Source organism: Dromaius novaehollandiae, chromosome W (assembly GCF_036370855.1).
Source record: "Dromaius novaehollandiae isolate bDroNov1 chromosome W, bDroNov1.hap1, whole genome shotgun sequence".
Lineage (NCBI taxonomy): Eukaryota > Metazoa > Chordata > Aves > Casuariiformes > Dromaiidae > Dromaius > Dromaius novaehollandiae.
The window spans coordinates 32813380-32835516 of record NC_088130.1 but is presented as its reverse complement, the minus strand read 5'-3'; the positions used below and the strand labels follow the sequence as shown (position 1 = coordinate 32835516).

At 37.1% G+C, this 22137-nt stretch overlaps 1 protein-coding gene across 8 annotated transcripts in view; it reads left to right on the top strand.

Annotated features, from left to right (window-relative positions):
* The window catches only part of LOC112988498 (peptidyl-glycine alpha-amidating monooxygenase-like), a 148078-nt gene that overhangs the window by 45537 nt on the left and 80404 nt on the right, over positions 1-22137 (top strand). For 7 of the 8 annotated variants that reach the window (XM_064500297.1, XM_064500299.1, XM_064500296.1 and 4 more), the window contains 2 exons: positions 14356-14870; positions 16037-16157. In XM_064500297.1, coding sequence (XP_064356367.1) covers positions 14779-14870; positions 16037-16157 — 213 coding nt within the window. In that variant the 5' untranslated portion in view covers positions 14356-14778. Of the gene's footprint in view, positions 1-4417; positions 4537-14355; positions 14871-16036; positions 16158-22137 lie in introns of those variants that run through there. The other variant, XM_064500295.1, reaches the window with a different exon arrangement.

Genomic DNA, 22137 nt, shown 5'->3' with positions numbered 1-22137 from the left:
GAGGAAGACTTGCCCTGGTAGTTGTCTCTCATTCTTGTGCTCAAAGGTGTCTGATTTCTGTTCAATGTAATCACAGATAGATCTGCTTTTACGCTGCAGGGAGCAAGTAAACTGACAATAATGAATTAGCTCTGGTGATCCTGAAAACTGCGGTAACCTGTAGACTAAGAAGTTACTGAACAGGCTGTGGAAGAGAAAGGAAGCATGTGACTAAATGGCTGTTGGCAAAAGTTTTAACTATGGGAATGTGTGGTGTTTGGTTTTGGGGGTGGCTCCTTTGTTTTTAATGTCAGCTAAGATGACAAAACGTAACGACGCAAGAGTAACTGGTATGTCAGCAAGCTGCTAGAATGGCACGTATCTCACAAGTATGTGATAGATAAATAGTTTGTTTTATCGTGCCAAGGTACTGTAGGTATTGCATCCATCTTCCCTGTTCCTTGTATGCGCTTTCATCTGAAAAAATAAAGTGAAAGAAATGTAAGGCAAAATGCTTTTCCTCAGAAGGCAAACATTACAATTACATGGACCAAGACAGGCAATGGAGTTGCTAGTAAATCTTGGATTTAGAGGCTTTTCTAGTTTTGGAGCAAAGGGAGGTAAAATATCGTTTGAACTGTCATTCAGTTGAGTTCTGGAGACTTACTAGATTTTGAAAAAACTTCTTCTACATAAATAGATTTTAAAACATTTTTTTTAAATCCCATTATCCAGAAAGAATAAGGTATCTTTCCCAATCCTGGATACATCTAATTTCATATCCTTTTCCCCTACAAGTATTACACCTTTTCCCCCCTGCTCTCCTTTTGACAGCAATGCCATTTATATAGGGATTGAGCCTAAAATTCAGGTGTGTTTTGAGGAAAAAAAACAAAGCACCTTACTGTTTTTCTTGGATTATCTTTGCTATTCCTACTGATATATAGCTGAATGATGTTTGCCAAATGGGAATATTTGGTTTCCACTACTGTGCAAATGAGCAAGCTTCAGTGAATTGGAGATCACCGTATATGTATACATATATGCTGGAATCCCCCTTCATAGTCCAGTAACCAGAGTACGGCACACTTTTACAGGGAAGCTTCAGCAGGGCCCTATAGATAAAGATTTTGCAGGGGTGGAAAGTGTTGAGAGTCATTGAGATAACAGTTCTGATGTTTGCTTTTTTTTCTCAAGCTTGTTTCTGTTTTGCCTTGTTGTGCTTCACTGAGATGGCAAATACAGCACAACCAGTATGGGTCATGAACTTCAGGTTCTTTTTAGTTTCTATTAAGGCAAATTACTGTTAATTTTCTGCCACTCTGTATGGTTTTTCAGACAAAGACAAAGTCAATGTGATTGAACATAGCTTTTATAGTGTTGTCTGTGTAGTGATCAAGTTGGCTGGGAGTTGGAATTGTGCCAAAGACTTGCACAGGCTTGAAGAAAAATTTTTACTTTGTGCATTTTCTTTGCACATATACAGAAAAGCTTGTGATAGACTTGTGCGATTCCTGACAAGCTTTTGTTTCTGGAGAATAATCAACAGCTTTACAGAGCCACTCTTAAACAGTTGCATTACATTAAAAAACAACAACAACTACTTCTTAATTGGTTAAAACCTGGTTCAGATTACTTCACTGTTTACTTATTTATTATTTTTTAACTAGTATGCAGTGTTCCTAGTGGATTCTCTTACCAATTTTTCTTTGTACTATCTGTATCTAACCTGCCCACACCTAAGGCAAGGTGTTTTTGTATTAATTCTATGTGGATGTGCCCGATAGATGCAGTCTGTTGCATTCCTCTAATTTTCAAGCTTGGATTTTTGAGACCAGCCTGCATGTTTTCCAGGTAATTGATAGCTATTGTTTTGTTGTTTTTTATAAGTTTTCATGGGACTTTGCTCTCTAATAAATAAATCTTGCCTGTTGTTATGGCAGGTTGGTTATATTGTAGATTGCTTTTTCACAAACTCTGAATTACCAAAATCTCAGTTGTGTGCTTTCAGAGATCATCCTTAGTGAGAGGTATCCATGAGATAAACATTTTTCTATGAAAAGTTTGACCTTTTGTGAGTGTTAATTGGCTCAGTTAAGTTTGATTGTGCCTTAACATGAGATGATCATTTTATCTGACTTACTCTTTGCTTGAAAAGAATAGATACTGACTCCTGCCATGGAGTTGCATGTTTGGTGCTAAGAAATAGATCCTAGCATGTTCTCAACCTAGTTCTGTTTCTCACATTGGTTTTTGGCTTCTGGTTTGTTGTGAGCTTCTTAATTTATTTATTAACTCTTCCTTTCCCCCTGTGCCTAGTTTTTCTTCTACATTCTCCTGTGAACTACTCTTACTTTCGCATATTTAACAGTGGCTGCTAGCACAAAAACTTATGCTTCCTCTTTGCTTCTCCACCTATGTCTTTTTATAGATATTTTCAAGGAAAAGCCTAGATGTCTGTGAGAACAGAAATGCCTAGCATCAAGCAATTTTTTTTTTTTGTGTGCATTCAATTCTTTAGCTGTCAACTGACAAAAAAATCACAGGGTGTTGCTGTCCAAGTTATTTTTTACAAAGAATAATGTATATCCAGCAGTGTGTTGTGAAATCTCAAAAGTAAAAATTTCCTTTGTATTTGTAATCACAGGCAGTTCTTCTGTGTTGTACTTATGAACACAAGTACTATGTTGTACTTGTTGTACTTTTAAAAAATTCTGCTTGATGTTTGTGTTTGGCTGAAATACTAAGCTGTTTTATTGTGTGCAGTTTCCTTAGTACTAGCATTGCTGTATTTTGTAATATTGAGAATCTGGAACTCTTTCCTACTATCAGGTTTCTGGCATTTTTTGATGACTACAGTTGGGGTTTTTTTTCCTTTCTTCAGGATTAGTTTTGAGGAAAATCTAGTGTTCAACTAAAATAAAAGCTTATATTGTAAAAAAGGAACCTTAATAGTTGAAAATTCATTTATCTCCTTTTTGTGTGAATCCTTTGTTGCTCAATTGTTAACTAATACTAAATTGACTTGGACAGAAATAACTTCTTTCCTCTTTCACTCTTCTTGTTATCATTTCTTTAATTAAAAAGTGCTGCTATCTGAGTCTTCTGGAACAAGGAAAGATTACAAGATTAGTTTTGTAATAAACTCAAACTTTTGTTGAATTGTTTTTATTAATTGAAGTTGCTTGTAATTTTAATGGAGCCAACATAACATGCTTTAAACCTCAGCTTAACTGCCATCACTTAAGCTGCATCTGTGGGAGTACATTTTAGATTTTGATCAGGAATTGCTTTTAAGAGTGCAGTCCTGCTAGAATTAAAAAAAAAAAAAAATTAAAAAAAATTGAGGGGAGTGGGGGGGGAGAATATCAAGAACCTTCTCCCCTAGATTTCTCTTAAAGAAAATCTTTTTCTAGAAGATTGACCACTCGTAACAAAATAAGTTACAACTGAATTAGTATTTCTATAGTTCATTTAATAAAAGCATTTTCTTATTTTGTCCAGAACCCACACCTTTTGTTAATAAGATTAGCCTATTTTCAAAGTACATTCTCAAATATTGGTAATTGTACTTTTTTCCCTTTTATTGAAGATAGTGCATTGCAGTTGTGTGGGTAAGCTGAAAGTCTGCAGTGTTAGAAGCTGTGCTCCCACTGCTGTCCTCCCTCCCCGCTGCCTGCTCCTGTTTCCTTCTTTTTTCCAGTGTCCATTCATGTGATATCTTAGTGAGCCTGTTCAACTCACTAATCTGACAGAAAACTAGCAAAGTTTATCAATTAAAAAAAAAAAGTTTCCTGCAGGGGCCAGGGATGGGAAAACAGGAGGGAAAAGGACCATCCTACCCAATGACAAGCCTCCAGCATCTTGTGGAGCGATGCCCTCCGGCGATGCTCACGGCCGCTCTCCTAGCTGCAGCTGCGTGCCTGCTCCGGTGCTCTGCGCCGGGAGTTGAGCCGCTCACGCCATCGCTCCCTCATGTGTTTTGGTCAGAATGAATCAGTTCATGATAGATTAAATAGCTGCATTAACAAAGTTCTACACGTTTTGACTGGGGAGAAAAATGGTTGCTTTTGTTCTTGTTTGAGTATGTAATTTGTACATAAAGAATTCAGGGAGCATGATTTGAAGTCCTTTTAGTGAAGGAACATGTCGTGAATTTAATTCATTGTTCGTGTGTGCTGCATAATTGAACTTAAATATTTTTAATGATCTCTCATTTGCCTTATCCTTGGAGGCTAGTCCTAACTCAGTCAAATATTCTCCCTTTAGTGTTTTCCCTTTTTGCATGACAAAGGGAAAATAAAGGGCACTTCAGTGAACCTTTATCCTTATTACATTGTGCTACTGATAGTGATCTGGATATAAAAATGTAAAGAGGAAGCTTCTCATGTGTTTTCCCTTTTAAGCAAATAATTAGTACAATTCAACTTGTTCATTTTTTCAGAATATGAAATTAACATTTTGTCAAGATGTCATCTTTCAATGAAGAGTGTTGATCTTCCTTGACAAGAGAATTCTAGCTATTTTGATTACTGGTCAAAGCAGAAGGATTACAAGGTGATTTATTACGAATAAAATGCTATTTAAACGCTTTTAAATTACAGAATGGGAGAACTAAAACACTCTCTCTGCACTTTAAACTTCTGAAGAAGGTATGTGACTCCTGCAAAAAGGAAAGGAGTTTTTGCATTTCGCTACTTTCACAGAGATTGAAACTGTTTCATCAGTTTATACAGGATCTTGAGTTTTCACTGGTAAAAAGTTAACTATTCTAGCAGTTGTTCTAACAAAATCAGGCTTACTCAGGCTTTGAAAAATTTGCCTCTCAGCCTCCTTTGAGGAGCTCACAGCACTAGTGTATGTAGAGCTTGGAGCCTTGGGTGGCTCCGAGTCATGAACCAGTTGTGCTTGGGCCCAGGCTGTATCTGAACCTTTTGGTGTGCTCAACTTTCACTGTCTGTTAGCGTTCTCTTCTTGAATGTTACTGTCTCTCATCAAAGAATTTAATGATGCCAGGCTAATCACAAAATTTCCAAATTACTCATCTTCTACCATGTGAAGACCATTTTTATAGATGAGAAATTCAGGATAACTCTCACTTGATACTCTCAGTATGCAGGTTTTTATTTTTGTCACTGTGATGTATACCTGCAACTCCTTTTCCAGAAAACCTCCTTTCTAATGCTCAGTGTTTTGCATCCATGTCAAGAAGATGTCAAGGTGAAAAGGGAGTATAGTTTGAATACTTGTGCTTGCTTAATTGGTGTTACTATAGTATTGATCTGAATGTGCTGCTTTAGTCTAATGAAAAAGTTAATATGTATGATTTCTGCTTCTTTTAGATTTCCCATTTTTTCTTCATGTGTTTTCTAATGTTCACAAAAGGATGTTGAGGTTGTTTTTTATGACTGATTGTTCTGCAAAATTATTAGAGGAAAATAAATCTTTTGTCTAAATCTCCCCATGTTCTTTCTCTGTGTAAACATGTTTTATAGCCTTTTCTTAGCTCACTTTATTTTTATTTTCCAAGACTGCTTTTGCTGTAGAAGTTGCTTACGAAGTACGATTTGAATTGTTCAGTAAGGAGGGTTTAGCTCATGGCTTGGGTAATAGGGTTTATGATATCTTTGAGATTTTTGCTCTTAACTTCCAGGTTCCCAACTGATGTAATGTTGTGAACCTGTTGATCTCCAAAAGCAAAGAGCAGAATATAAATGGCAATTCTTTATCTGTTGGCTGTAGAAAACTTTAATTAATCTCAAAAGAAAGCTGTCCAGTAGGTAAAACTCTCCATACATACTGAAATGACAGTGCTTTCCAAGGATTTCTCTTTTATTCTTTTTTTCAGTACAGATAGCTTGCCTGCAGACAGTGAGAGGAACTTTTTCCTAGATGTAGTACACATTATTTTCTGCCTGTGATGAAGTGCCCTCCCTACCTTTTTCTTACAACATGAGAGCAGGATGTTTTTAAATAATAATCTCAACTTTTGTATTATTTCATTTTATTAGTAACATGGCTCCTAGAACTATAGTTTTGATGACCTTTCTGAGATTCACAATGAAATTATGTTTGGCAACACTGAATTGCCATCAGATTTGATTAATACACTTCCCATGGGTTTTTTTTTTCCCCTCCAGTTTTCCATTACTTTTAGGCTAGGGTCACAGGGTGATTCAGGCCAGAAGGGACATCAGGAAGTCTCCAGTGCAACCCCCTGCTCCCAGCAGGGTCAGGTCCGAGGTGGGACCAGCTTTCTTGGGACTTTGTGCAGCCAGGGCTGGAAAAGCTTTGTGTGGGGGAGATGGCTCAGCCCCTCTGGGCAACCCGTCCTGCTGCTCAGCTGTCCTTCCACTGAAGTTTCTGCAGTAATATATCCCTCTTATTCTTATACCTCGTTCCTTGCAGCGCCTCTCAAATTCAGTATCTGTATGACTTACCAGTAGATCTAGTTCTCTGAAAGTCTCATCTCTGTAGAACTATATTTTGCATATCTTCTCTGGTATCTGGCTTGAGATTTTAAAGGATTTATCTGGGGCTTGAAAGGAAAGAGATGTTCTGTACTAGTGTTTTCATAGTGTTGCATCTGAGGTGCAGATATCTGAGAAACGTTAATGCACCAGATGTATTATTATTGTTGTGATTTAGTAGACAGGTACATTTATATTTACCTTAGAATTTTTGTTCTTCTAGAATCGGTGTTCAAAAGCAAAATGCTTCTTGTGGAAATAAGGAAAATGTATGTTAAATAAAAATGCTTCCATATATGGTGGTTGATGTGAAATGGAGGTTTTCACAGCAAGAAACAACTGGATTGGTATGAATCAAATTAAGAATTTTAAATTGCCAGCCATCTTGGCATGGGAGGGGTTGGGTGTCTTTCATCATCGGAGAACTTTGAAAGTTGCGTGAAGAGGCAAATTCTTTGATCTAGCAGAGGCACAGAGAACTTAATGATATAGATGGAGAATTCAGGTACAGGTTAGGCTTTTCATGGAGAAAACTGTGATGGAAGGGAAGAGTATACTAAGCTTGAATGGTCGTCAGTCTTGACTGCTGCAAGCCTACTTTAAAAAAAAAAAAAAAAAAAAAAAAAAGGCATTAAATACCCAAACAGTCAGCATCAGCATTTACCTCACCATCCTTTGACAACTCTGGTGTTTGCATTTCTATCTCCTTCCAGCCCCAGTTGTGAGAGCATTTTCCAGCGTTGAAATCTAGTTATTTTTAAATGACAGCTCTCAAATCTTCACTGTTTGCAGCACAACTCTGTAGTACTCCATCTCTGACTCTGTTTTGAAGGCACTACTGCCTGTGTTAGATGCTGTTGAATATTTATTTATTAATCTTAATTGAATACAGGACTATTACCTGTCTTCTGCATTGTACTCTGAATAAAAAATTGTTTCTTTCGTTTGGGATTTCCTGGCAGCTACTGTGTCAATGTTTCCCAAACATTCATGATTTTGATCTTTTCAACTCACTGAAAAAACAAGTATTGTTATTAGATGGGGAAGCTGAGGAAAAAAGATCAAGCAAGTTGCCAAAAGCCACAAAGGGAATTTGTGTAGAAAAAGGTTTTGAACTTAGACCTTCTGGCTCTTTCCCAGTTTCACTGTATTACTGTGTTGTTGAAGCTGTAATGCTGAAAATCCCTAGCTCTGTAGAGTCTGTAGTCACCTGCATGTGAATACTGAATGCTGGTATTGAAAATTGGTGCTAAGCATCTCAAGTTCCTCATTTAGAAAATGTGGAATTCACAATTAGAATTATTTATGAAAATAATTTAAATGGCTTGTCCAGCTGCACAGGCTTCCCTTATTGAAATTTTAGGAGAAGAGTAGGATTTGTGGGTGATACCACGTTACCTTAATTACACAGGGGTTAGTTTGTTTTTTGTTTTGTTTTTTCCTTCCCTCAAGTGGCCTACCCTATTCTCTATTCACCTTCCCATATCTGCAATTAGACTCTGGACTTCTACAGAATCTCCATTTTCTCTCCAGTTTGTCTCATATCCTGAAAAATAAATAGTAATTATCATGCAATTGAAGACTGTCAGAGTTGCACCTATCTGTGAGGCATGCATGCTTCTGTCTTTATTCAAAGCAGTGTAATACTGCCTGCTACTTAAAAATTGCATCATTTGGGGGTTATTCATGTGCTTGTCTGTCCTTCATAAATATAATAATAACTTATTTCAAAGGCAATTGTATCAATGCCAGTAACTGTATTGAGTTGTCTTCAGAGCTGTCTGAAGATACCGTTTCTATTCAGACAGCAAAAAAAAAAAAAAAAAAAAATTTTTGCAAAATCTAATTTAACTAATAGGACTAGGTTTTTTTCTCCTATTTCATAATTTTTTATACCAAAAGTATGCATGAACATGCTTTCCAGAGGAGACAAACACCCTCTTGTTTTAACAGGCAATGCTTTCTGTGAACTATACGTCTGGATTCAATACCCTCGAAAGATTTCATACTGTTGCTGCCTGTGTAGTGGATTTCTCAGATAGGTGCAGTACCCTGTTATGCCCTCTCCTAAAGCTACTCTCTCTTCCCAGGGGGAAACCTGCAAGTAATGCTCCATTTAGCAAAGAACACACAAATGATTAACAAGTCAGCAATATCCATCAGGAAAGTTTGACTCTTCAGTTATCCACCTCTCTTGCAAATTTTGTGCCCTTTATAAATTACCTTTGTAAGCACTTTTTAATGTGAATTTTCATGTAACACTTCTAGTGAAATAGGAAAAAGATACATATTTATTGTACAGTTTCAATATATTCTAAAAGCATGAAAGGAGTAAATCTATTTACAAAGCATCCAATTAGTTTGTTGTAATATATGCAACAAAATTCAAGTCGCAACTTTTCATAACAAGTATAAATACTGTGCTTCCTCTAATGGAAGAGATAATAGTTTTCCTTTCATTGTGAAGTTTTTATTTTAAAAATATCCACCATATGTGTATGCTCAACAGATCAAACTGTAGAAAAGATTGTTCATAAAAGAAGAATGATAAAAGCAATCATATTTCTCTTTGGTATCTGTATCTGAAAGGATTATGGCAATAGAAGATACAAATTTGTAAAATCTAAATTAAACCAAGAAACGAACTCTCATTGACTATTACTTTCATTTTTAAAAAGTATGTTTTCATATTATACCTAATGCAGCATGGACTGCTGCTGAGGCAGGAGTGTGCTTTCCCGTCCCAGCCGCGTGCTTGCACCATTTCTTTTGGAGTAACGTGCGGTTTGGGCAGCTGCAGGCAGACATGTCAGCCAGTTGGTCCGATGGAAAACTAACGCGTTGCTGGGGCGAGGGAGGAGGAGGGAGGCCCCTGCTTGCTCTGCAGATCCAGAGCAAGGCGGAGAGGAAAATATAAGGGAGCCACCTGTCACAACAGACTGGGCATATAGTGAAAATTCCTCCTCAGCTCTTATTAGAGGAACAGTCCTGCAGAAGTGCAGATTGAAGCCACTTCTCCTCCTGTAATAAATTCCTCTTGGTTTTTGGAAACATTTGGTTAATAAATTGTTGTAACTGGGGATATTCTTTTCTATAATTTTTTAAAAAAACTACATACAGTGCTCCATTTGGCTGACATACCTTACGTTAAAAGTTACATAGTGACATTAAAGCAGCTGTATGTTCTTTGTAGTCATAGCTCCATTGGTTTCCAAAAAAATTTATACTGTAAAAGTAGATTACCTGGGGAAGGCTTTTCCCTGCTTTCCTCACATTTTCTTACCCACTTGTTCCTCCGGAGTGCTAACAGTAACCAAGAGACCTCAGTTTGCAAAGACAAGTTTCCCACCACCTGCTGCCACAGTCCAAGGGAAGAGTCCTTGGTCGGTCTGTCCTGCGTGCCTGTTTCCTCTATGCTGAGCTGCGGTTTGTTTTGTGTTCTCTTTTGATGAAAGAGTTTATTAAACATCTGTTTGTGATAACTGCTCTCCCAACCCTTTGACTACCCTGACTGCTTTGTGGGGTGTTATTGATGTTGCGCTCTGATGGGGACTGATTTGTTGGCTTCTTGCCAAATTGCTCCTCTATTCATCTTTGACCAAGGTGTCATAAGTGGCAGTAGTCTGTGCATTAATAAATGTGGCCCAAACTGATCCCACAACATGCTGATTTTGCTGTGTTGTTAGAAGCAAATTACCTCAAACCGGAGGCCTGGTTACAGTTCAGTGGCTGAACTGGCTGCTGTTTGTGTACCCAGGGTACAACAACATGCCTGCATATCCAGTCATCAGATATCTTCTTTGATGTCTTGTGTAATTAATTCGTGAAGGCCTAACATGTCCTCTTGACATACAAGTAGAAAAACTATAAATGTCTGATTATAAAATACAAATGCCTGATGTCACAGATACACTTCTGATCTGCTTTGATTTTTCAGGGAATCAAAATACTCTGTTGTAGTTACCCCAGTTCTTAAATAACACATGCTAGAACTTACAGGGTTGCAAACAATATCGTCGTTGCTCTTTATGAGGATGGCACCAAACAGACTGCTAATCAAATAGGCAGGTGTTCAGAAATTATGATTATCTTATCCAGTGTCACGTTTGGGCTGATTTAGTTTGAAGTTACTTACCAAAGATTTATGACATGCACTTGAACCATATCTCTATGTATTTTAAGAATTGGAATACATCAGTCTGGGGAGGATTATTTTTTTTAACTTTGCCTTCTCACATGTTGACAAATACAATGTCTAGTTTTCTATTTAACATTCTTCTCACTTTTGGGGGATTTTTCTTCTTTCACCTTTTCCATCAACTCTTCACTATGCTGTACTGATGGTTGGAAAGGTTACCTACATGGCCTTCCTGTATTGCCACGTACCCATGTGCTTCTCAGCTGATGGTGAAGTTTTTGATATTCCATTTAGAGCATGCTGTGGTACCGCTAGTGCTGCTTGTTAATCCTGATATTGAATGACTGTTAGGGTTGGAAAGTGTGGGGGAAGAAGCAGAGACCCTAAGAGTAACTAGCATTCTTTGAGAAATTGGGAGTCTTGCTTTCTGACTGTGAAGTTAGTTAAGCATGCTTAAATACATTTCATTGCCTGTGATCCAATGATGGCAAAACTGAGCTGCTCAAGCTGAAAATTTTGTCTGAGATGAAACATAGACTCTGTGCTATAGGTGAAGACAGAACCAAGTAATCCTTGCGCAATCCTATGATTTTGATGCATAAGAAACAAGAAAAAAAATTGCCAATGAGAAATTATCACCTGTGATAGACCTTCACATCACTCCACTGTGTTTTTGTTTGTTTGTTTTTCTTTTCTTTGCAGGTAGTGATGACTGAAGGTGAGGTTTCTGCTTGTGACTTTGTTCAATTTGTACTGTACACAAAATTTTCTAATCACTAAACCTGAGAAGAAGAAATGGTTATAGCCTGCTCTATGAACTCCTAGTTAATATAGAGCTTTTTCTGTAGTTTGTTTTTGGTAATTGATCAGTTAGCTTCTCTTTTTAAAAGGCTTGCTGTTTGATTTAAATCACAGTGAAACATTGTTATTTGCATACTTTTTTGCATTGTATCTGGAATTTGAGCTGCTTGGCCAGCTCGTTTCTCAACCTATTCAGTAAGATCTCTTCCTACTAGATGCAGATGGCTGGGTTTTCGTGTGTGTGTGTGTGTCCCCGTCCGTCCATCCCTGCTTTTTTGTCATTGTTTTCTTTCATGCCAGGCGGGGTATGGGAGATAAAAGCACATGCTTACCTTGCCCAAAATAATTTTCGTCTCCCTTGCACTCTAGTCTCTGTCATTAATTACCTCTATTAAATTCACTTCTCCTGCTCCCTCAGGATCTCTTACTCCAAATTGAAAGCAAAACAGTGGTATCAAGATGTCCATATAATGAACCTAAGTAACCATGTAATCTTATTATTGAATCTCTCATCTTCACTTTTCTCCCTCACTGTCTGGTGTTCTTGCTCATTGCATCATATCTAAAATTAGATTGAAATCTCTTCAGGACTGAGCTACCTTTCCCCCCTCCCCCTGTTTCGCCCAAACGTAAAATTATGTTGTGTAAGGGCCTGATCTTAAGTACCAGATATACTTAATTTTTATCCATTTAAAATTTCCATCCAATTGATGAACCTGTGGTTAAAAACAAAATTTGTAGATGAAGTAGGCCTATATTTAAGTAGAATATACCGATGTTAAGCATGCATGCCTAATGATCTCATTAGAGATTTAATTTCTTTGCTTTGTCAGAAAATTTCAGGTTATTTTTATTATTATTTTTTTTCTTTTTTACTCTTGCAAGCAGTCTTCTGAAAGGTATGGATCACCAGACATTTCCCTGTAATATTAAGCTATATTCTGGTGATTTGTTCTGGCTGTTACCATGCTTAACTCTACAGTGGGAATTGAAAGCTGCTGCATGGAAACACCCATATTAATGATCAGGTTTCTCGGTAGCTTCCTTCTGGTAATGCACATGCCAAGTAGATGTTTGTAAGAGACTCGGTATAAATGATTTCTGACTCCATGAAGTTGGACAAAATAGGAAGCACCTGTTTCTTTCTCAGTCACTCAAAAATATATTTTCAGATTCCAAAACTTTAAGTTAAAGCATTGTAACTCTGTAAATGTTGCAATGTAATCTGTTCTCTCTGCCACTGTTCTTCAGAGCTCTTGCCTGTCAAATGCACCTACCATATGTACTGTAAGAGAAAGCATGATTTCTAAGCATCAGCAGCTCCTGATTTCATACTGTTTAGTAAATGTGTTAAATACGGTTTCAAGTCTTAAAGTTTCTTCACCATTTCTACTTTGTGCAAGGTGTTTTTTTTTTTCTTCTGAAGAAAAGAGCTAAATAGCTGGAAAGTTAGTTAGATATGTCTGGGGAAACATGAAGCACTTCAGCCATGTTATGCTTGTAAAAGAAAAGCATATTGGAAAAAAAAACAGAAAAACCCTCAAAATTGTTGCATAGAAACCAATGAATCAAATCATAGCATACTGTAATATCTCAGAATTCATTTTTGAATTCAATTTCATTGATTGATCAATAGATCACAGAAGTGAAGAGATTCAATTCTATGTAAATGGAAAGAATGAGTCTTGCATCACTGCTTGCATGAATGATTTTGGACAGCTTTGGTCTGTTTTTGACAAGCTGAAAACAAAGATGAAGTCTATATTTAGTTGTTTGTGATGGAATCTTTTGTGTCATCCTTAAATTAATGAAATATCCAAGTTTAATGATGATTAATATAATCAAGTTTTTTTTATGTGCATCTTTTATGAATACTTGAATGCAGATCTAGTATAGCTGCCAAACAGTTGGTGAGTTGCCAGCATGGCTTTTAGTATAGATCTGAGCACTTCCGTTTCATTAGAAGCCTTTTCAGTGCATGCGCCCTCACATTGAGATGGAAGAGATTTACTTAAACGTGATAATTCTGTTTCATTTCAGGATTCTTCTTTGCTATTTGATCTTTTAGTTGTATTTTGACCATGGTTTCTAGGGACTGGAAGATAGGGTTGGAGTTTTTTTCCTTAAGTATTTATTTTTATAAGAATTACTAAATAATACATTTTAAAGATTTTGATCTTACTTACGATCTGAAATTTGTCTCCTGCCAGAATTGGTGTGCTTAATAAAAACACTAGTATATGTCATTGGTAACACACTCATTACTGCAGTGTTATTTTTTAGCATACTTAAAATTTTTAAAATTTAAAAATTTAAAAATAAAAACAAAAGGCGTAATCAACTAGAAGGAGATGTACGGGCAGCTAAGGTTAAAGTTAATGCAGTGAGGAGAGTAATGGCTTAAGCTGAAGTAACCTTAATACACAAACGATAAAAGCAGTATTCAACTAATATGTAAAGCTGCTTGATTGATCTCAGTAGTAGCTTTTGTGCAGCATTTCCAGTTGTATTAAAAATAAAATATTCTGTCAGCCTGCAAGAAGTGCTGAAACGTTTAATCTTAGCTGATAGAATTTAGAAATCTTGTTTCTTGCCCTGCGAGTGGGTGGTGGTTCTTGGGGTGTTTTGTTTGGCTGGCTTTTGCTGCTTGTAGGGCACATTGCAGTTTGTGTGTGTGGAAATACTCCAGGCTTTCGCTTTTGCGTATTAGGCTTTCTGATGTTTTTCCTACCATGCAGAGTAGGAATTCCAGTGGGAGTTTTGCCTATCAATATTAAACATATCAGTCTCTCTGTCTCTATGGGTGGGAGGGGAGGAGAGGGAGGAATCAACAGACTTGGTGCATTCTTCACTGGGCTGGGCTAAAGCTTGTGAAAGTACTAATGTATTAGAAAGCCTCAGCAGGGATTTGCTGAGAACTAATGCTGTAATGTGTTAGTCATCCTTTATCTGCTTCTATTTTTGCAGGTTCTGAAGGATGACTGACGTGGGTTTCTGTGATGCCACTTAGAGTCTCTGTCACTCTGGACTGATAAGTAACCTGCAGATTTCACTGTACGTACGACATGGGGAGAAAGCATCAGGAGTGCCACTCCGCTTCAGCTCCTTAAGTGGACGAAAGTACAGTGTCATCTATCTGCAAGGGAAGATTCTTCAACAGATTTTTACAGCTAATAATAAAGACAACATAGCATCATCCACCTTCCTGATTTACAGTGCATCACCTTCCAAGACAGATGGTCTGTCAAAAGCTGTAGGATGCCTGCAGAGCACACAATAATGAAGTAGTGAATTGATATCGCTGCTGCTGCCTAATTGTCAGGATCACAGCCGAGAGCTGCGCTGCCCTTTTTCTGCTCCCTTAATCGGGCCAGGAACAGCAGGGTGGACATGGCTGGCCTCGTTAACAACCTGCTAATACTGTTTCTTGTTTTTCAAAACAGCTGTTTGGGGTTCAGGAGCCCACTTTCTGTCTTCAAGAGGTGGGTTATGCAGGAAGACCTTGTGTTTTGAATGCATGCTTTCTTAGGGCTGCCGTCCGTTATTATATAATGGAAGTATGAAAAAGTATGTCCTGCCTAAAAATGTGCATGATATTTGTTGGCTTATTCTGAACAGTTTTTCTGTAATTTTGAAATGGCGTTCTTTTGTCATGTGAAAGACAGGAAGTCTATTGTTTTATCCTCAGATTGCTCTCTAAAATGTGAATTTTCTGTATTAGAATGATTAAACAGTAATTAACAGAAATTTTCATAGACCCCCACAGGTGTATTTGAGACTTTACACAGTGAGTAAATATATGTCACCTACCCTGTTAATTTGCAGTATAAACTGATGGCGCTTTAATGAGAAAGCATTAACTAGCTTAAAATGAGAGAATTCCGGGGGTTTTCTGGGGTCTTGAATGTAAAGTTGCGTAGACAAATTTGAAGGTAGCACATACAAGAGAAATAGCCTCTTAACTCTTCAAAAAAGTGTATTATTGTGTATGAGGTACATTGTGCATTGTAGTTTAGTGTCATTTATATGTATTTATTCAGAATTGATATTGGGGTTGCATCATGTCTCAGATCTTTTATTCTTCATAGTGATCTACTTTTTTTTCCTTTTATGCTGCCTTCAGTACAGACCTCCTTAACAATCATGTGAAGTTGTAAAACTTACTGTTTTACTTTGGCATTTAATGGGAAGACAGACTTGCTGTTAATGACATAGTGTTTGGAATTAAAAATTTCCCCTTTGCACATTATTTAGATTTAATCTGTATTGAATTCTACATCAGGTATGTAGTCATAAAGAAAAAAAAATCTTGAATAATTAACAGCATTTGAAATATTTTTGTGAATTGATTCTTTATCTGTACACAGATGTATCTCAGACTATTATTTAGATGAGCTGCCAGGTTACATTTAATATTCTGTTATTTTTAACCTAATGCTTTCCAAGCTAGTCTCTCTGATTGTTCGTCGGAGCTGCTTCAAAATATGCTTGATAACGAAGATGTTTTTCCTGAGTTGACGGAGGGGTGAAGTTCCCAAATCACTTTGGGAGTCACTCAGAGTTGTTAAACTTTGTTTTGAAGCCCCATCTTTTTAGAAGGATATAACAAAAGTCAGTATTTTTGAAATCTTTCCTTCTTCTTTTTAAGGTATAAAGATACCACTAGGTCTCTTTCCAATGAATGCCTCGGAAGCAACAGGCCAGTGATTTCACTTGGTCTGTCAGATTTTGCACTGGACGTTCGTATGCCTGGGGTGACTCCTAAGCAGGTGAGACAAATGCAGTTTTCCTTATTGCCACTTATTCTTCATTTTGTAAGCAAGGAAAAAAAAAAAAACTTTGCCTACAATAATAGCAAATGAGCAGGATAAAACAGGGTAGCTTTCGTAGATATGCCAGTATATGCCAGAGAAGAGCAGAGATCAGAAAAGTTGCTTCAAATGAAAGAAAAGTCTTTTCGCTTGATTAACTTTTTGTAGTATGTTGGTTTCATAAACTGAAATGCTGAAGTTTATTCTGAGGGCATAGCAGTGGAATAATATTGAAAGCAATGCAGAATATGTTAAAACAAGGAGAATGACTTTTTTAAAGTGAAATATCTCCAGCTGTGCTACTAAGACATAGTTGTTCTTTTTTATAGTCAGTGACACCAAATCTCAAATGCTGCCTCGGCATTTAGTTACGTTAAACTGAACATTGCCACAGCTTAGGCAAGTTGAGAGAGACTGATGAAAGCATTTCATTAGGATAATAATTATGACCCAGCATTTTAAACTCTTAAAATATCCTAGGAAAACTACTGTAAACAACTTAGAACAATATACTCTTTCTGATATTAAATTGCTTATCTTCTACTGAGCCAAATCTGTAAGAATGAGGAAAATTGAGATTTTTAACATGAGTATCTCTTAAGAATCACATAAAATTCTGAGTTTCTAGTGTCACTTTTGCAGGTAGTTTCATTAAGTGAGATGAAAATGATTGTTTTTTACAGCCTGGCAAAGCAGGGAATTACATATGTCATTAAAAGACCTTACTTTTCTTTTAAAGGGCTGCAGAGGCTTGGAAAGAACATGATGTTGTGCTGCAGTAGCTGATGACTCATTGTTGCAGATAGCACTTTCAAAAAAAAACAGAAGGGAAAAATGAGGGGTTTGGTTATTGGGGAGCACCCCTCTGAAACGTAATTTGGAGCAAGCTGTGTCATTCCAGTGAGTGCAGAACAGAAATGTAGTTTCTGCTAGAAAATCTCTATCTGCAACAAAATGTTAATCATCTTTCAGAAAGAGTGAAAACTATTCTCCATTTATCAGGCTGCATATGTGGAATTTCATGTGTTTTTGTGATCCAGCCTTAGGAACCATTAGTTGAAGAGCTAAGAACACGATTAACCATGAAGAGTTAGGTTACTTCACTTTTTCTTTTTGTCCCCCTCCCCTTTTTCTTTTGAGAAAACTGTAGTAGGTTAATAAGAGAAAAAAAATTTTTCATTTATGTGGACCTGTATCCAAAAGAAGTCATGCAGACAGTCAACTTAACATTTATGCTTTAGTTAAGATTTGGGGGAGGGATGGCAAAAAAGAGCAGCAGGACACAATTTAAACAGGTAAGGGAAATAATGAATAACTAGCTTTATATATTCTAAGTTTTGCTCATGTTTCACGTGCTCTCTGTCTTCTATCCTCCCCCTTGCCCCCCACGCAGTGCCACACACTAACTACACAGAAAAGTTATCTCCTATTTAGATGAGTTAAATGTTGTTATGCTCAACAAGAAGTAACGGCTGAAAAGACGATTTTCATTTTCTTGCACTCCACAGCAGGGAGTTCCCGGCAGCTTCATAGGTCTAGCATGGCTAGTTTGTCTTTGCAGCAGAAAAATCATGGAAGGGAAGCAGTTGTCTTGACAGAGGAAATTTTTATGTAGTGCCTTCTTGCTTGTTAGCTATCTTTTTTGTGTACCTCTTGGCCCTAATTGAGGACAGATGTGTGGGCTTAGTGAGTGTGGCTTTGCTGCGAGTTCCAGTTGTCCGTATGGATTGTTATATAGGAGCCTATATGGGAAAAGGAGGGGTTCATACTGCCAGGGTCTGTCAGCAAGTTTGTCTCCCGTTGTGAAAGATGCCAAAATTAAACATGAAATGAAATGGACAGGGGCACTTTAAGTGCTTTATTGTGAGCTCTTGGGAGACGTGTCACTATTTGGTAATACCCAACTCCAGTTCCTGAGTTCTCAATCATAACTATTTGTGTAGGAAAGAAAAAAAAGGGGGGGGGGGAAGGAAAGCATAAATTACTGAATATGAGAATGAATTAAAAATAGTAGGTTTAGAATCACATCAGTATATTTAATGCTATCTGTTCTTCCCTTGCATTTTTTGTGAAGAGAATATCTGGTGTTTTGGTTGTATTGCTGTGCTGTAATTTGATGCAGAGAAGTAGAAGTTTTATTCAGATCAGCAACTGGTTAATCTGAGGAATCAGGAGTGATGTATTTTATGTGATGGGAAAGAACTTTCTTTAATGTTCTGCATGAAAGATACAGAAGTAATAGTGCAGATGGAAAAGGCTTCAAGAGGACAACTGAATAGCTACAGTGCCAAAAAACAAGGCTGTATTGATTACTGAGATTAAACTCATTATAAAAGCTAGCGAATCTGTTAAATCAAGATAAATTTAGTCTCCTATTTGATTAAAAACATCTACTTGCTCATTTAATGTCTATATATCTTAATAATTTATCTTTTAAGAAAATTATACAAAGATACAGTAAAATATTGTGCTCATTTGTGATGCTGTTTTGTGTAACTGAAGATGTTGAGTATGTAAACAATGTATGTTGTTCAGTTGGGCACAAGTCAATGTAGTGTTCAAGCAAAGAATTCATGAAATCGTGGTCAGAAGGGTCACGTGAACATCAGTTGTTCTAGAAGGGGTTAATTTCTTGGCTGTTTAGTCAAAAATAGCTCCAAGCTGGAAAAAGAAAGGACAGTACTGAAATAACCTTACTGCTATGTTGAGTGCTTCCATAGCATCACTGTAGGCAAGCACATTTAATTTTATTTTCCAAAGTCCTTGATATTCCAGCACAGCCTTATTCCCTTGAGCTTCCTGGATAATTCTTGTGGGTTGAAAACAGATACTGAAAATTAACCTCTTTGGATTCTGAAAAGCCTAACCATCTGTGTGTATTCCTTGGAAACAGAGATGAATCTTTGGCCCTACCAGTAAGGGTGTTTCTGTATTACAAGCATTCATGTTGTTTCAGAAGGATTACTGTAGGGATCACTGAATTCTCCTAGTGTAGAGGCATACAGCTAACCTACAGCTTCAACTCTGTAAAATGTAAGCCTGGTCCTCAAAGGAAATATGGGCAATGTTCAAATAGCAGGAGAAGCGGGGAGGAGGAGATTTTGTATGACCTGCTTAGAGAACACCATGTAATGGTGATGGTGGTATAATTCCTGATGATTTGAACATGGCCAGAGCTAAGGTTGACATCTGCCCTTGTATCTGTGGGTTATCTGTGCACCCCTACGTTAACAGAATTTGTGGTCTAGCTTTTCAAATATATCTTTTAAAGCTGCATTAAATTCAGTTCATATGTATCACGTGTTATCTAGGCTGTGGGGAAGATTGCTATGATAAATGTGGGGTTTTTTTGTTTTGTTTTTTTGTTTTGTTTTTTTCCAGTGACCACTAGAGCTAATAGGTGTGTGAAACAATCTGTGCAGTATGTTGGTACTTCAGGCATGGCAGGGGTTGCAGTGCTTTTTGTGCCCTCTCTTAAATAATTCAAATTTTTTCCAGCTTATAGAATATGGTGACCTTTCTAGGTTTTGATTTTTCTGTTTTTTGCTTTATGTTCTATGGCTGGAAACACCCCTTGGGGGAATCCATTAGAAGTGCCCCCTTACGTGGCTTGAGAAGAGTCCTCTAGCTGTGAAAATCTGGCCCTGAGTTGGGAAGGTCGTTCTTTCAGCAGAAGTGCCCAACATGAGCAGTCATGTGAAACTGTCCCAAGTGCTCCTTGTGAGCAGGGGGTCACTGAAGTGTGCATTCAAGCAATACACATCTGAAAATCAGTAAAGTAGATTTCTGGCTTGGTAAATAAATGTGTTTTACGTTCATTGGTGCTTTTGAACAGTACCACCTCTCTTAAGTGGCGAAAAAATATCCGCAGTACTTAAATGTTTTATGTTTTTTCTTAATGGTTGTTCCAGTTACAAAGTGGGAAAAATCCAGCAAAGTATATAGTGCAAAGAATAGTTTCAGGGTGCTGTGGCGCTGGAGCACATCTAGGAGCTGTGGAGAGGAGAACCAGAGGCCTCCTTCAATTCTGAGGAAAACCTTCTATAATCATTCTTTAAGATAGTTATAAGAAAATTATGCCTCTGCACACTAGCTTAATAGTGCGCTAGGATGGTTTATTTAAAAATAAAGTGATAGCATTTTCCTTTCCCAGAAGAGACGCGATCAGCTCAGTTTGAAAACGTTTACTCTGGCAGCTTTGCAAGCCAGTAACGCTGTTTTGCTGTTGTGAATATGTTTGCTAATAATCAGATATGAAATAATGATTAAAAAAAACTGTAGAGCAGTGGATACTGTATCTCAAGCTATTGTGTTGGTTAAAAGGGGTGGGGTTTTTTTGAATTAATTACTATTATGTATTTGAGGCTGGACAAACTACTTTCACTTGAACTCAGTTTGCTCAATTAGTTTGTTACAGTATCGTTTCAGTTCTTAAATGTACAGTTAAAATGTCATAAATGTTACTGAACTGGTAAAAAGTGATAAAAGATGTTATTTGGTGGGATACTGTTAGTGTGGAAAGGGTATGTGTTGGGGGGAAGTTCTTGTCTAATGGGCTTTGCAAGTCTTTTATAAACTACTCGATTTGAGCTTCCACCCATAGGTCGTGATTTGAATACCTGTAGATTTCATTTTTTAGTTTAAACTACAATTTATAATAAATATTATAAAGCATAAATATATACTATACTTATAAAAAACTACAGTTAAAACTGTTTTGTATAATACCTATAATACAGATGCGTACTATATAAATGTAATAAAACAAGGAGAAAATTTGATCTGTCAAGCATGGAGAAATTATTGGCACCTTTTTCTTTCCCTTCACTATCAAAATACAAGTGGGGATCTTATCCCAAGATCCTAAGACTTGCACTGACTCTGGAGAAAATTGTGTGAATAACTTGGTGAAATTCTACAAAAAATAAATTTGGTTACTTGACTGATTTTTGGATGCTGGTATAGCAAATATCAATACCAGCAATTTCTAAGAAGCAATGCAATTTTTAGTGATGGCCATGATTAATGGTTTTAAAGAAGGGTGGTGGTGGCAGGAAATGGGAAGGAAATACTGTTGCATTCTTTTCCTCTTCCTCTGCCAGTATGCTTTTAAAAGTCAGACTGTGGCACTTTCAGAGTTCTGCTCACTTTCTTTCCATGTTTTTTGAAAACGCTTGAATGGGGTGGAGTTGTGCATACTGGAGCAATTGCATTTAATTTTTTTTTCTGCTTGTTTCTTAAATACTTGAGGTTTACATAGCAGTAATTTCTTTCTGAAGGCTGATCAAATATGTGCCGTTATGCTCACAGGCATACGTACGATGAGGTAGAGAGAGAGGGGCAGAATTATTGTTGATTCTAGACTGAATGCCTCTTCTAATGCTTTAATGTTAGGATGTTTGTGTTCTTTTTGTGTGTGAAGGCTATAATTTTGACAATTTGAGATCAACTATCAGAATCTGTTTTGCTGGATCCAGTAGCTGATTACTCATTTGTTTATCTTATCTTGGTAGCTAAGTAGTACTTGGCTCATACATCAGAAATAAAATTGAAAACGCTTGACTATGCCAGGGCAAGCTTTCATGTCGGTATCGGTGAAGACTTCAGAATGATCACGTTGATTGACTGCATTATGCATTTGGCCCAGCAATCTTTTTTCTGACTAGACCTAATAGCAGATATTTATGGAAAGAGCATAAGAAGTGGGATAAGAGAGTAGGCACTGCAGTAACTAAAACATGCTCTCATGCTTCCAATAATAAGAAAAGTTCCTGGCTTTGAGGTTTGGTCCAGACAATCATGTTTAATAGATCTTGGTCATTCTTTGGGTCATCAATCTATCAGATTCCTTTTTTAACCCATCTATAATCTTGGCTTTTTTTCTTTCCTCTTCAAATATGCTCCTTGGCTTTTTAGAAATTATTGGAAGCATTTTGAA